This window comes from Cyprinodon variegatus, unplaced genomic scaffold (genome assembly GCF_000732505.1).
Source record: "Cyprinodon variegatus isolate N-32 unplaced genomic scaffold, C_variegatus-1.0 Scaffold711, whole genome shotgun sequence".
In the NCBI taxonomy this organism is placed as follows: Eukaryota; Metazoa; Chordata; class Actinopteri; order Cyprinodontiformes; family Cyprinodontidae; genus Cyprinodon; species Cyprinodon variegatus.
The window spans coordinates 81,576-96,545 of NW_015151164.1; the positions used below are offsets into that span (position 1 = coordinate 81,576).

General features: G+C 38.9%; 2 protein-coding genes across 2 annotated transcripts; both read left to right on the forward strand.

Annotated features, from left to right (window-relative positions):
• The first annotated feature begins 204 nt into the window (after window positions 1-204).
• Window positions 205-2,974, forward strand: LOC107097627 (protocadherin beta-16-like). The gene has a single exon (XM_015394847.1). The coding sequence runs from the start codon at window positions 374-376 to the stop codon at window positions 2,849-2,851; it is 2,478 nt and encodes an 825-aa protein (XP_015250333.1). The 5' UTR covers window positions 205-373; the 3' UTR covers window positions 2,852-2,974.
• Window positions 2,975-4,684: 1,710 nt separating this feature from the next.
• On the forward strand, window positions 4,685-11,554 carry LOC107097620 (protocadherin beta-16-like). Its single transcript, XM_015394828.1, has 4 exons — window positions 4,685-7,320; window positions 8,983-9,162; window positions 10,474-11,288; window positions 11,549-11,554. The coding sequence occupies exons 1-4, from the start codon at window positions 4,857-4,859 to the stop codon at window positions 11,552-11,554; spliced, it is 3,465 nt and encodes a 1,154-aa protein (XP_015250314.1). The 5' UTR covers window positions 4,685-4,856.
• Window positions 11,555-14,970: the final 3,416 nt, after the last annotated feature.

Here is a 14,970-nt window from a genome sequence, read left to right on the forward strand (position 1 = left end):
TGTATCTTACTGTGCGTTATTTTATAATGTTTTGAGATATTGCGACTCCGAAAGTGAAGTCCTCTTTTATAAATGTTTGTAAGACGTTGTTATCCAAAACCTTACAGAGAGAGAGAGTGATATATTTTCACTTCACTTTTCATGCAGTGATAGGAGTTCCCTATTTCCTCCTCTAAGTGACGCTGATGTCTAGTGAATCAGCGGCTGCGTCTATTGTGTGCATTTAATCGCAATTCTTTTTTTATCCCTTTGCCACTGCATTTTACATCAGGGGAACAGTAGACGTTGATTTCAGGGTTAAAAAACCTATATCGGAACGCTAATATCATTTAAAAGAAAACGAATCCCTGAGTTTTGTTCGCTTGAAGATTTTATGTTACAGGCCTACATGGATTTTAAAGACCTGCACCCAGAAATAGGAGTGCGATGGCGATCGAGGATGTGTCTTTTTCTTCTATCCTTTCTTCATCTGACAAAGGGTCAGGTACGGTACTCGATCCCAGAGGAGCTAAAAATTGGTTCTCTGGTTGGCAACATTGCTCAGGACCTTGGTTTTGATCTGAAGAGGCTCCGTTCTGGTCGGGCCCGCATCGTGACGGGAGAAAACATCCAGTACATCGAGCTGAGGGCAGATAAAGGGACTTTAATTGTGAATAAAAGAATCGACCGAGAGCAGCTCTGTGGAGATACCACACCATGCAGCTTTACCTTTGAGATTTTATTTGAAAATCCAATGGAGCTTCACCCAGTTACTATAGAGGTCCTGGACGTGAACGACAACGCTCCCATCTTCCAAAATAATCACTTGAAATTTGAAATCAGCGAATCTGTAGTTGTCGGCTCCCGTTTTAGATTAGAGAGCGCGGATGATGACGATGTCGGCCAGAATGGTTTGCAGAACTATATTTTAACTCCAAACGACAATTTTGTCTTAAAACAAAATGTTAATCCAGATGGAAGTAAATATGCTGAAATTGTGCTCCAGAAAGCCTTAGATAGAGAGGTACAGCCACACCTTTCTCTAACGCTGCTTGCTGTGGATGGCGGAACCCCGCAGAAATCTGGTACGGTATTAATAGATGTTAATATTCTCGATTTTAATGACAATGCTCCGGTGTTTAATCAAACAGTATATAAGGCTACAGTGGTCGAAAATGCACCAAAGGGTACTTACGTTATCACTGTTAATGCGAGTGACATTGACAGTGGTTTAAATGCAAAAATAACTTATTCTATTTCAAAATCAAAATCGGGAAAAGCTACTCTCTTTGATATAGATGATACTACAGGAACAATATATGTGACTAAAGAAATTGACTTTGAGAAGGACAAAAAAATAGAGTTCAGAGTTGAAGCTAAAGATCAAGGAGGACTCACAGATTCAAGCAAAGTTGAAATTGAGATTGTTGATGTAAACGATAACGCCCCTGTTATTAACATTATGTCATTCAATAGTCCAGTGGCAGAAGACTCACCTATCGGTACAACAATCGGTATCCTTAATGTTAAAGACTTGGATTCAGAAGAAAATGGGCAAATTAGATGCAGAATTGAAGGAAATGTTCCTTTTAAAATCAAGTCGAATGTCAGAAATTATTATGCTTTGACAACTGATGCTGAATTAGATCGAGAAACTGTTTCAGAATACAACATTACTCTTGTTTGTTCAGACCAAGGTTCAACTTCTCTTTCGACCAAAAAAATATTAAATCTAAAGCTATCAGACATTAATGACAATGCCCCTGTGTTTACAAAAAACATTTTTAGTGCTGTAGTTAAAGAAAACAACTCTCCAGGCGTTTCAATTTTAACTCTAAGTGCTCAAGATTCAGATGAAAACAGAAATGCTCAGGTTGCCTATATTTTGGAGGACAGAGATATCGGTGGGTCCCCGATTTCTGAATATATTTCAGTTAATTCACAAAGCGGCCTCATCCATGCCGTTCGCTCGTTTGATTATGAACAGATCAAGGATTTTGTTTTTGTAATTAGTGCACAGGATGGAGGTTCTCCTCCACTTCGTAATAACGTGACCGTAAAAATCCTCATCCAGGACCAAAATGATAACCCACCACAGATTCTTTACCCAGTCCAGACTGGTGGCTCTGTGATCGCTGAAATTGTACCTCGTTCAGCAGATGTGGGCTACCTGGTGACTAAAGTTGTGGCTGTTGATGTGGACTCTGGACAGAACGCCTGGCTCTCCTATAAACTGCAGAAAGCTACAGACAGGGCGCTGTTTGAAGTGGGTTTACAGAATGGAGAAATAAGAACCATCCGTCAGGTGACTGATAAAGATCCTGTGAAACAGAGACTGACTGTTATAGTAGAGGACAACGGGCAGCCCTCTCGTTCAGCTACGGTTGTTGTTAACGTGGCGGTGGCGGACAGCTTCCCTGAAGTGCTCTCGGAGTTCACTGATTTCATACACGACAAGGATTACAACAAAAACCTGACATTTTACCTAGTGTTGGCTCTATCTGTAGTCTCTTTCCTCTTTATTACATCTTTGGTGGTTATCATATCAGTGAAGATCTACAGATGGAGACAGTCTCGCATCCTGTATCACTCCAACCTCCCTGTGATTCCATATTATCCACCACGTTACTCGGATACTTTGAGAACAGGGACTCTGCCACCCATGTGCAATTACGAGTTGTGCAGGACAATTGATTCGAAAAACAGTGACAATAAGTTATGTAGGGATGGAAGTCAGAAGATGTTAATTATGGAACCCAGTTCTGCAGGGACGATGCAGCGGATGCATGCTGAGAAGAGCATCCTGGATGAACCTGACTCTCCTCTAGAGGTGAGTTATGATTTCATGCTTTCATGTTTTACCTTAAAGTGATATAGTTTTTGGCTCTTGAAATCATCCTACTCTACCATTCCTATAATAGCTAAGTGGTAAAGTGATTTAGAGACAGATTCCATAGAATGGGAAAGGGTATGGAATAACGTTTTCAGTGCATCAAAGAACCCCAATCACCAGTTGATTCATTTCAAGTTTTGTCATAGGGCATACTGGATGCCCATCGATAGGTTCCATGCGAAGCACACAAACAGCCTATGCTGTAGTCTATGCAATAAAGATATTCCAGGTACCTATAAACACATGGTTTGGGATTGTGAAGAGGTTAATTCTTTTTGGGAAAGGGTGCCTTTTAATCTATCTGAATTATTAGAATTAGAGATTCCATTACAACCAAGTTTGCTGTTAGTAAATGATGACTCAAAGTTTGAATGTACAGAGAAACAGCGAAAAGTGTTGCTCGCAGGCCTAACAGCAGCAAAAAAACTTCAGAGATGGCTCCCCCCACATGGGCTTCCTATTAAATAATGACTGTTATACTTTCAAGATGTTATAATGATGGAACTGTCTACTGGAAGAATCTATGCGGGAAGAGTATCAACCATACAAATGTGGGAAAGAACTGCAAAGGGAGTTTCAGACTTGCTGGCGAATCACGCACAATGAGATGTCTCACATGCTTTGTCCTTTTTATTTATGTATTTCTTTTATTTGTATTGGGTCATGTGATTTGTATCTAAGGTTGTGGTGGGGCAGGTGGGAATTAATCACTGACTTTGTAATGTTCCTGTTTTCCAGCTTGGGTATTTGTCCTTAAATAAAAAACACTGAATCAGAAAAAAAGTGATATAGTTTAAATTTAAAAATGTAAATATAACTCCTAAGGAAATATAAAAATGATAGCTTCATTAATTTAGGTATTTAAGCATAACTTAAAATATTAATCAGAGTGAGTAATGTGTCATTCCATTCTGCTGCATAACAATATATTTGAAAGAAACTTCTCATAGTAAAATGGCTGTTTCATGTTGTAAACGTCTTTTTTTAGTCCATGGAACAATATTAAAAATATGACGAAAGCGCTGCACCGCAAAAAAAGAAAAAAAAGAAAGAACAATCAAAATATCAAAATAAATGATAAAATCAAAGCAAAACAAGTGGTTTTTAATATTTTTTTATTCCATCTCGAGCAGCAGAAGAAACGTAAAAATCACTCCACCATTTGCACTTTGACCGGTGAGCTTCAAGGAGCAAGAATAATAATCAAATAGTAAAACCTAAAAATGTTAAATTAAAGTCAAAATAAATTAAGAAGCTATGCAGTGATATACCTGTTAGAAATTCACTGGAATAAAAAACGCAAAGTTTCAGACGTCTGAAAACACCTGTCCTACTTGTTATCAGGCATCCATTTAATCTGTTTGATAAATTGCACAAACTACCAGTGCCCCTGGGTAATTTAATGTTTAATTGCAAAGTTCTGTTTTATTTATCTGATTCTACAATTATTCATTGTCTATTTATTCAATAGTTTGATTTATTTAATTTCGCATTTTTTCAACGGTGATGGAAAAATATGTCCTTACTCAACATAAAAGAACTTTAAAAACCCGATTTTTTATGCTTATAGATATTTTTATCATTAAAATTATAAGAAAAATTAGCATGATTATTTGAATTACGTGTGAGAGAAATCGAAATCATGTTTTTCTTTTTTTAGTGCCCTTTAATCTGACAAATTATAAATGATTTCTAGTCTTTGAGAGTCTTTTGATGTTTCTCATTCAGACTCTAAGCGACGCTGTTGGTCAGTAAAAGATTTTATGTGCATTTTGTATCCAAGCCTGTCTTCATAATGGGCATGCAGAGGAGGAGGCTCTCTTTAGTTTGTTCTGAATTTAAACGGCTGGTTCTATCCTACTGACGAAAGAAGAACTGTTTTTTTCTTTGTTTCTTTTACCAAGACAAAGAATATAAAATTAAATTTTAAGCAACAGTAGAAGAAATATACCTTTGGACCGAATCTTTTTATTTTTCTCTTCAAATGATGGGAAATTTAAGACGCGTTTCTCTCCGGTGGATACAATGGCGACTATTTACCGTACTGCAACGGCAAATCGGACTGCTTGTTTTTCTGCTTCATTTTATTTACATTGTAGATGGACAGATTCGTTATTCTGTACCAGAGGAAATGAAGAAGGGCTCTGTCATAGGTAATGTGGCACAGGATCTTGGTTTGGATGTGAAAAGGCTCCGATCTGGACGCGCCCGTATCGTGACCGGAGAAAACGTTCAATACACCGAGCTGAATACAGACAAAGGGATCCTTCTTGTGAACGAAAGAATAGACCGGGAGCAGCTATGTGGGGACACCACACCATGCAGCTTTAGTTTTGAATTAATACTGGAAAATCCGATGGAACTGCACAGAATAACTGTAGAGGTTTTGGATATAAATGATCACGCTCCGGTATTTCCAAGCAAAGATAAATCAATCAGGTTTGAGGTAAGCGAATCAGCTGCCATAGGAGTGCAGTTTCCACTGCAGACCGCAGAGGATTTAGATGTAGGCCAAAACGCGTTGAAAGATTATGTTCTGTCACCAAATGACAACTTTATTCTTAAACAACATGTAAACCCAGACGGAAGTAAAAATATTGAAATGGTGCTGCAAAAGCCTTTAGATAGAGAACAACGTCCTAATCTGCATTTTAAACTAATCGCATTGGACGGAGGAACACCGCAGAGATCTGGATCGGTGAATATAGATGTGACTGTATTAGATGCTAACGACAATATTCCTGTTTTTAACCAATCGGTTTATAAAGCTTCTGTGGTAGAAAACACAATTAAAGGTACAAGTGTTATTACTGTGAATGCCACAGACGCTGACAGTGGATCAAACGGGTTAATCGCTTTTAGTTTGTCTAAAACAAAAGGAAGTGCTGCAGATATTTTTAGCATTGATAATAGTACGGGCACTATTTATGTGTTTGGTGAAATAGATTTTGAGAAACAGAAAAAATACGAGGTGCGAGTTGAGGCAAAAGATCAGGGTGGATTAATCGGGACAAGTAAAGTTATAGTTGATGTTGTTGATATCAATGATAATGCCCCAGTGATAAGTGTAATGTCTTTTTCCAGTCCAATATTAGAAAACGCCCCTGTTGGTACAACAGTCGCTATTTTGAACATAAAAGATGCTGATTCTGACAAAAATGGTCGAATTAAATGTTCATTAGAAGGAAACATTCCTTTTAGAATTGAATTATCTTTAACAAATTATTACAATTTAATATTGGATCAAGAGTTGGACAGAGAATCTGTCGCAGATTATAACATAACCATAAAAGCTACCGATTTTGGTTCTCCTCCTCTGACTACTTCGACAAAATTGCATCTTAAGGTATCGGATGTTAATGACAACGCTCCAGTGTTTGACAAAAGTAGCTATTCTGCCTACATCATGGAAAATAATCCACCGGGCTATTCCATATTTGCTGTTTGTTCGCGGGATTCTGACTGGAATCAAAACGCTAGAATATCTTATTTTTTAGAGGACACACAGGTCAATGGTAATCCAGTTTCTGCATATATATCTTTAAACGCTGAGACCGGAGTTCTGACAGCACTGCGATCGTTAGATTATGAGCAAATAAAAGAGTTTCAGCTTGTGGTCAAAGCGCAGGATGGAGGCTCTCCTCCACTCAGTAGTAATGTGACAGTGAAAATCCTGATCCAGGACCAAAACGATAACCCCCCACAGATTCTTTACCCAGTCCAGACCAGTGGCTCTATGGTGGCTGAAATGGTGCCTCGTTCAGCAGATGTGGGCTACCTGGTGACTAAAGTGGTGGCTGTTGATGTGGACTCTGGACAGAACGCCTGGCTCTCCTATAAACTGCAGAAAGCTACAGACAGGGCGCTGTTTGAAGTGGGCTTACAAAATGGAGAAATAAGAACAATCCGACAGGTGACTGATAAAGATGCTGTGAAACAGAGACTCACTGTTATAGTGGAGGACAACGGGCAGCCCTCCCGTTCAGCAACAGTTATTGTTAACGTGGCGGTGGCGGACAGCTTCCCTGAAGTGCTCTCAGATTTTACTGATTTTTCACAGAAGGAGTACAATGAAAACCTGACTTTTTACTTGGTGTTGGCCCTGGCTGTGGTCTCATTCCTATTCATTACGTGTTTGGTGGTTATTATATCAGTGAAGATCTACAGATGGAGACAGTCCCGCATCCTGTATCACTCCAACCTTCCTGTGATTCCTTATTATCCACCACGTTACTCAGACACTTTGGGAACAGGGACCCTACCACACGTGTACAATTACGAGGTGTGCAGGACGACTGACTCCAGAAAGAGTGACAATAAGTTCTGCGGAACCGGTAGTCAGAACGTGTTGATAATGGAGCCCAGTTCTACAGGGACAATGCAGCGGATGCACAATGAGAAGAACATCCTGGATGAACCAGACTCTCCTCTAGAGGTGAGTGCAGAGAGTTTCTTTTTGCCCTTTTGCCTAGTAATCTGTTATTCAGAAAAAACTGTACAAAACACAATTCCATTGTCACAGATTGGACAGTTTTATTTTATGATTAATTCACGCGCTCAATGCTGTGAAATACAGAATATGTGTAATGTACAGTTCAATGTGCCATACTGTACCGCATAACATGAAATGTATTGAAAGGTTGTGTTCGGAAAAATGGTTTTGACATGTTGTAAGCTTTTATTAAGCAAAAAAAGGGTAAAACTTATATTTATATGGCCCTATGCAAAGTTGCCAAAAATTTTGTTCCAAGCCAAACAATACAGAGGACAAACAAACAAAACATAAAAAAACGAGAAATACAATATAGGCGAACGCTAGTCTCTCTTAGAACTGATATAATTTATGTTTTTACTTTTTTCCTGCATTTTTTGCATTTATGAAATGAAACGTGACTGTCATTGAAGGGTCGCACTCTTTTCAGGACCATGGACAGCTACTAACAATGAAGCTCTCAATAATTTTTATAAGGAAATTCACATTCACTGCTTTGACAATGTGAATTACATGACTGTTTGCTGACCTTTTCCAGTTATATATATATTATTTATTTTTTTCTTAGATTGGACTGAAAGGACTAAGGCCTCCGTACATGGGTCATGCGTGCTAACTGCTGCGGCACCTGCACCCCCATGGACTGAGAGCAATCTGAGTGTTTTTTGCTGTTGGTCGTTTCTGGTAGTTTTAAGTTAATAGTCCAGTGTAAATCTTAATCTTAGTGTAACAAAGTTTAACTATTCTGTGGCTTGTCTGTAATATTCGAGTGGGCATTATGTGTTTTTAAAAGTTGTATCTTCTAAAACCACCAAACTTATTTCGCATGATACCGCGAATCTGCAATATTAAAGTCAGTCCACATGATTATTTATTGATTGATTGACTGCTTCAGGTATTCTAGCGGACAATGCCTTGTTACAAATTAAGACCTTTTTAAGGTTTGACTGCTCAGCACCTTCTGAATCTTTTGCTCCTACATATTTCCATTTGTTTACGATTAGTGCGTCTAACAGAAGCAGTAGTCTGAGCTCCACATTCCGCATTTTATTGTTAGTTCTTGTTAATTTTTTGTTACCGTGGGTTTTACATTTTAAATAGTAATAGAACGATTTTATGACATACTAATTATGATTCTTTCTGTATGAACAATATTTTTTTCATCTATAATCAGTGTCTAAATTCTTCTCATTACAAGTATCCGTTTGTATAACCTATTCTGTACTCTAAGTGACGCTGTTGGTCAACCTAACATTTAAGGCGCAACCTCTATACACATTCCCCTCCATGTATAATGCGTCATTTCAGAAAGAAGGGGATGCCTTTTTCAACCCAACCTTAACCGGGGAAAGAGATTGCCAATCGGATGCAGGAAGGATACCTGTATATCATTGTTTTTTTCCTCCTGTTATTAATTTCCTTTTAAAATACAGCTTTTTGGACTACTTTACATTATCCATTTCTTTTCAAAATCTTGTGGCTATGGTTCTGGAAATACCAAACCACATTCGATGGATAAAATGGCACGATGGCGTCGGACATATATTTTTCTTATACTTTGTTTCCCTGTGTTTATTCTGCCATTTTGTGGCCGGAAATATCAGGTATTCTATTCCAGAGGAAATGAAGAGAGGCTCTGTGATTGGTAATGTTGCGCAGGACCTCGGTTTGGATCTGAAAAAGCTCCGTTCTGGCCGTGCCCGTATCGTAAGTGAAGAGAGCGTCCAGTACGTTGAGCTGAAGGCAGACAAAGGGCTTTTGGTGGTGAAGGAAAGAATCGACCGGGAGCAGCTTTGCGGTGACACAACACCATGTAGTTTCAGTTTTGAGATGATTTTAGAAAATCCAATGGAGCTACATCAAATTACAGTCGAGATCAAAGATATAAATGACAATTCCCCGACGTTTAAAAGAAACAGCATGGATTTTGAAATAAGTGAAATCGCTACTACTGGCGCTCGTTTCTCGCTGATAAGTGCAGAAGATTTAGATGTGGGTGTGAACGGACTAAGAGAATATTTGTTGAGCGATAATGATAATTTTATTCTAAAACAGCATTCAAATGCGGATGGCAAGAAATATGCAGAGATGGTTCTGCAGACCCCATTAGACAGAGAAACAAACCCAAACCTGTCTTTAAAGCTGATCGCCGTGGACGGAGGAACGCCTCAGAGATCTGGTACCGTTAATATAAATATTTTGATTCTTGATGCTAATGACAATGCACCTATTTTCAACCAGTCTGTATATAAAGCGGTCGTCATGGAAATGTCTCCTAAAGACACGTACGTCACAACTGTTAATGCTAGTGACAAAGATTTTGGTTCAAACGGTATTGTAACATATTATTTTTCAGACCTCGACAGTGCTCTGGGTGAATTGTTTTTAATTGATGAAAATACAGGAATAATATCCGTTAAGGGCGATATTGATTATGAAAAGGATAAAAAGTACGAACTTAGAATTGATGCTAAGGATCATGGAGGACTGACTGATTCAAGTAAAGTAGTCATTGAAGTCATCGATGTAAATGATAATGCCCCTATTATAAACGTCATGTCCTTTACTAGCCCCCTGTCAGAGGATTCTCCTCCTGGAACAACTATTGGTATAATTAATGTAAAAGACCTAGATTCAGGTGATAATGGTAAGGTTAGCTGCACAATTGAAAGAAATGCTCCCTTTAAAATCAAGTCTAATCTAAAAAATTATTACACTCTGACAACAGATTCTGTATTAGATCGTGAAAGTGTGTCAGTATATAATATTACCGTATTTGCCACTGACAGTGGAGTACCTCCCCTGTCAGCTAAAATAAGTTTTAACTTAAGCATTTCTGATGTGAATGACAATGCACCAGCCTTTTTACAAAGTTTCTACACCGCTTAAATAAGAGAAAATAATTCCCCTGGTACCTCAGTTCTAACACTGTCAGCTAAAGATCCTGATGAGAAACAACACGCACGTATATCCTATACACTGGAACAAGCAACTGTTGCAGGATCCCCAATATCTGAGTATGTTTCCGTAAATGTACAAAATGGAGTAATTGATGCAATTAGGTCATTTGATTATGAACAAATTAAAGAGCTAGTTTTTATTGTTAAAGCACAGGATGGAGGCTCTCCTCCACTCAGCAGCAACGTGACTGTGAAAATCCAGATCCAGGACCAGAACGATAATCCCCCTCAGATTCTGTACCCTGTCCAGACAGGTGTCTCCATGGTGGCTGAAATGGTGCCTCGTTCAGCAGATGTGGGTTACCTGGTCGCTAAAGTAGTGGCTGTTGATGTGGACTCTGGACAGAACGCCTGGCTCTCCTACAAACTACAGAAAGCTGCAGAAAGAGCGCTGTTTGAAGTGGGCTTACAGAATGGAGAAATAAGAACAATGCGCCAGGTGACTGATAAAGATGCTGTGAAACAAAAACTGATCGTTATTGTAGAGGACAATGGGCAGCCCCCTCGATCAGCTTCAGTTTCTATTAATGTGGCAGTGGCAGACAGCTTTTCTGAAGTGCTCTCTGATTATCCTAATTTTCCACACGATAAGGAGTACAATGAGAACCTTACTTTTTACTTGGTGTTAGCTCTGGCTGTGGTCTCCTTCCTCTTCATCACATGTGTGGTTGTTATTGTATCAGTGAGGATCTACCGATGGAGACAGTCTCGGATCCTCTATCACTCCAACCTCCCAGTGATACCTTATTACCCACCACGTTACTCGGATACTTTGGGAACAGGGACTTTACCACACGTTTACAATTATGAGGTGTGCATGACAACTGACTCCAGAAAGAGTGATGCTAACTTCAGCAGAGCTGGTAGTCAGAACCTATTGAATATGGCCCCAAGTTCTACAGGGACAACTCAGCGGTTACAGAGTGAGAAGAGCATCCTGGATGAACTAGACTCTCCTGTTGAGGTGAGTGACAATACTGTTATTTTGCATTTGTACCTAAAGTTATCACTTTAAGAAGCATTAGTACAGAACATTATTGTATTGTAACAAACAGGATGTTTTTTTTTATTTAATTTAAATAGTACATATCTTTTATTAAGCTTTGAAAATATGTGGGAGATTAGACAGCAGTATGTCTTATCATTTTACTGCAGAATGAGAAGTAACATTTTTCAAGGGCAAAATGGTTTTGACATTATTTTATTTACTGTTTGTGTCTCCAGATCTAGCAACATAATATTTTCACTATATTCAAAGAATTTTTGAAAGCTCTTCAAAGCTTAATTAATTTAAAAATACACAGCCAAAATGTCACAGCTAAACAGGAAAATACCAGACCTATGTCCTCCAGCAATCTAAGCCTAAAGCAGCACAACTATAGAGATAACTAAGAATAACCTTAGCCACTATAAGTATAAGCTTTATCAAAAAGGAAAGTTTTAAGCCTTCCCCTAAAAGTAGAAAGGGTGTCTACCTCATGGAGTAAAACTAGTAGTTGGCTCCACAGGAGAGGAGCCTGATAACTAAACGATCTGCCTCCCATTCTACTTACAGAAATTCTTTGAACCACTGGTACACCTGCAGTTTGAGAGCAAATTGCTCTGTTAGGAACAAAAGGAAAAATCCTATCTCTGATGTAAGATGGAGCTTGGCCATTTAAGGCTTTATATGTGAGAAGGAGGATTTTAAATTCTATTCTGGATTTAACAGAAATCCAATGAAGAAAAGCTAGGATAGGAGAGATATATCTCTTTTTAAATTTCATCACAAATCTGGCTGCAGCATGTTGGATCAGCAGAAGGCTTTTAAATATAGTTTAGGACTTCCTGATAGTAAAGCATAACAATAGCCCAGCCTTGAAGTAACAAATGCAAGGACTAGTTTCTCAGCATCACCTCTGGACAGGATACTTCTACTTTTTGCAAAATCCTGCATATGAAAGGAAAATCTAGACATGTCTTTGATATTGGATTTAAATAAGAGGTCCTGATCAAAAATACAATTTTTTTTCAACTTGATTATATGAGATTAATTGAATCCCATCTACATGAAGTGCCTGACTAATCAGCTTAATTTTGAAAGACTCTGATCCAAAAACTATACCTCCTGTTTTGCCTGCATTCATGAGCAGAAAGTTAAGGGTCATCCAGGTTTTTATGCCTTGAAGACATGCCTGTAGTCTGTCATGATCTTATCTAAAGCTCGGACCCAGATGCAGAGAAACCAATTCAGAGAGACCAGGGAAAAGGTTTAACGTGTTTTATTGAAGAAGTTAAACAGAGGGAGAAGTGTTGCTCTGAACACTGCTCAACCGGAACTGTAAAGTGAGGGGAAGATACAGTTCAGGCTCAGTGGGGAAATTGACTTGTGAACTTGAAGAGGATTTGGTTGCCGACTCACGCTTCCAGAGAAGTTGTTGAATCCTTGGCTCCTGTCTGTGTGCCGTGGTTCCAGTGTTTGTCTGATTCAGTGGAGGGCGGAACAGGATTTACCCAGAATGTGGTTGATTGTTGGTGAACGGAAAAACTGACTGCCATTCAGATTTCTTTCGGTACTTGAATGGGTCGTAATAGAGAATAATCCCTTTCTCGGTGAGAAGCTCAAACGATCTCTTGGCAAAAGTGGATCCAAAGCTCCTGTTTGAACCCCAGCTCAGTTTGAAGCTCAGTTGATCCTTCCAGGGAGTGAAGGTCCGAGAAACCCAGTTTGCAGGATGACTTCCTGCCAAGAGGCAAAGACAAAAAACAAAGTTAAACTCAGGTTGACTAAAACTCAGCTTGGCTATAGTACCCTAAACTGGCAAACACTCTGGTGTAGAAGTAGTGGCAGTCAGCAGCTTAAGAACACTCCATTTAACGAGGAAACCATCAGCAGGTGTGTGAGGAGGCGGACCAGAACCAGGCGCCTCCTGGTGGATGAAGAGAGACAAACACAGAAACACAAAAACAGGAGTCCTGACATAGTATATGTAATGGGTTAGCTTCGTGTGGCTTATAGATCAGATGAAAATGAGTATCATCAGCATTACAATGAAAATTAATCCCATGCTGTCTATTAATTGTACTGAATGTTGAAATGCTTTATATATAATAAAGAGAATTGGTCCTAGCACTGATCCCTACGGTACTTCACAAGTAACCCTGGACCAATAAACATGAAAAATGTAATAAAAACACATTCGAAAAAAATACAGCTTGGACCAACCCCATTCTCTTTTGTATAAGAATTTTTATAATCTTGTCATGGTTTAATTAAAGGTCTGACCCAAAATGCAGAAGTCCAAACAGAGATAGAGAGATGAAAAGTTTAACAGGTTTTATTGAAGAGATTAAGCATGGTGCAGTGTTGCTCCGAACTCTGCCCTGCCAGAACTGGAAGGTGAGGGGAAGACAGACTATTAGTTCAGGCTCAGTTGGAAATTTCATTCGTTGATTTGAAGAAAAGGATCTGGTTGTTGACTCACGTTTTCAGAGAAGTGAAGGATCTTTGACTCCAATCTGTGTGTTGGTTTTTCAGAGTTTGTCTTATTCGGTGGAGGGCAGAACAAGGTTTACCCAGAACTCGGACGGTGTAGGTGAACAGAGATGCTGATTGCCACTCAGATTTCCTGATGTACTTGAACGGGGCGTAGTGAAGATGATTCCCTTGCTCAGAGAGTAATTTCAACGTTCTGTCAAGTAGACTGGATCCAAACCTCCTGTTTGAATCCCCGGCTCAGTTTAAGGCTCAGTTGATCCCTCCTGGGAGTGGAGGTCTGAAAAGGTCCAGTTTGCAGGATGACTTCCTGCCGAGAGGCAAAGACAAAAAAAGAAAGTTAAAACTCAGGTAGACAAAAACTCAGTCTTACTCAGCAAAATCTCAGCTTGGCTAGAGTACCAAAAACTGGCAAAACACTCTGGCGTCGAGGTAGTGGCAACCAGCAGCTTAAGAGCACTCTGTTAACGAGTTAAAAGTCAGCAGGTGTGTGAGGAGGCGGACCGGAACCAGGTGCCTCCTGCTGGTGGAAGGGGACAACACAAAAGACAAACACACAGACTGAAGTCCTGACAAATCTGTTAATTCATTCTGTCAAAACATTCACCTTCCAGACACTTTGGTTTTTAGCCATTTAATGGCCAATATTAGGTGTCATCAGTCCAATAGGAAGATGCCTTCAGATTTTGCGTCCTACCTCCAAGGAGAATCAGTAGGTTGTCGTCACCCAGTAAATCCTAACCCTAACGTAATAACTTGTTTGCCCACAGACATTGTCACTGAAGGCTTTAACTATTTTTTTTATCACCATGGATAGCTATTGAAATGGAAACAAAAAAATTCAACATATGTGGTCACTGTCACTGTTTCGAAAATGTGAATTGCACTACGGTGTATGTATGTTATGTGATGCTTATATTTTGAAATTTTATGAGTTTGGATTGAGAAATCTATGAATGCTTTACTTGAGTATAACAGGTTTTAGAATTATCTTTTTCAGTTGCGGGTCATTTAATTTACATTTAAGTTAAGTTGGTAAAACAAAATGTAACTTAATTAACTTTAAATGTTTGGGGCTTGTCTTTACTTTTTGAGGGCATTCTGTGATCTTATATATATATATATATATATATATATATATATATATATATATATATATATAACAAAAACA

Bases quoted from the DNA above. Each gene is read 5' to 3' on its own strand.
- LOC107097627 (XM_015394847.1), top strand. From the start codon at position 374: ATGTTACAGGCCTACATGGATTTTAAAGACCTGCACCCAGAAATAGGA.
- LOC107097620 (XM_015394828.1), top strand. From the start codon at position 4,857: ATGATGGGAAATTTAAGACGCGTTTCTCTCCGGTGGATACAATGGCGA. The intron at 7,321-8,982 runs GTTTCTTTTTGC...ATTCTATTCCAG, and splicing joins TCTAGAGGTGAGTGCAGAGA to AGGAAATGAAGAGAGGCTCT. The intron at 9,163-10,473 runs GTGACACAACAC...TTATTGTTAAAG, and splicing joins CGACCGGGAGCAGCTTTGCG to CACAGGATGGAGGCTCTCCT.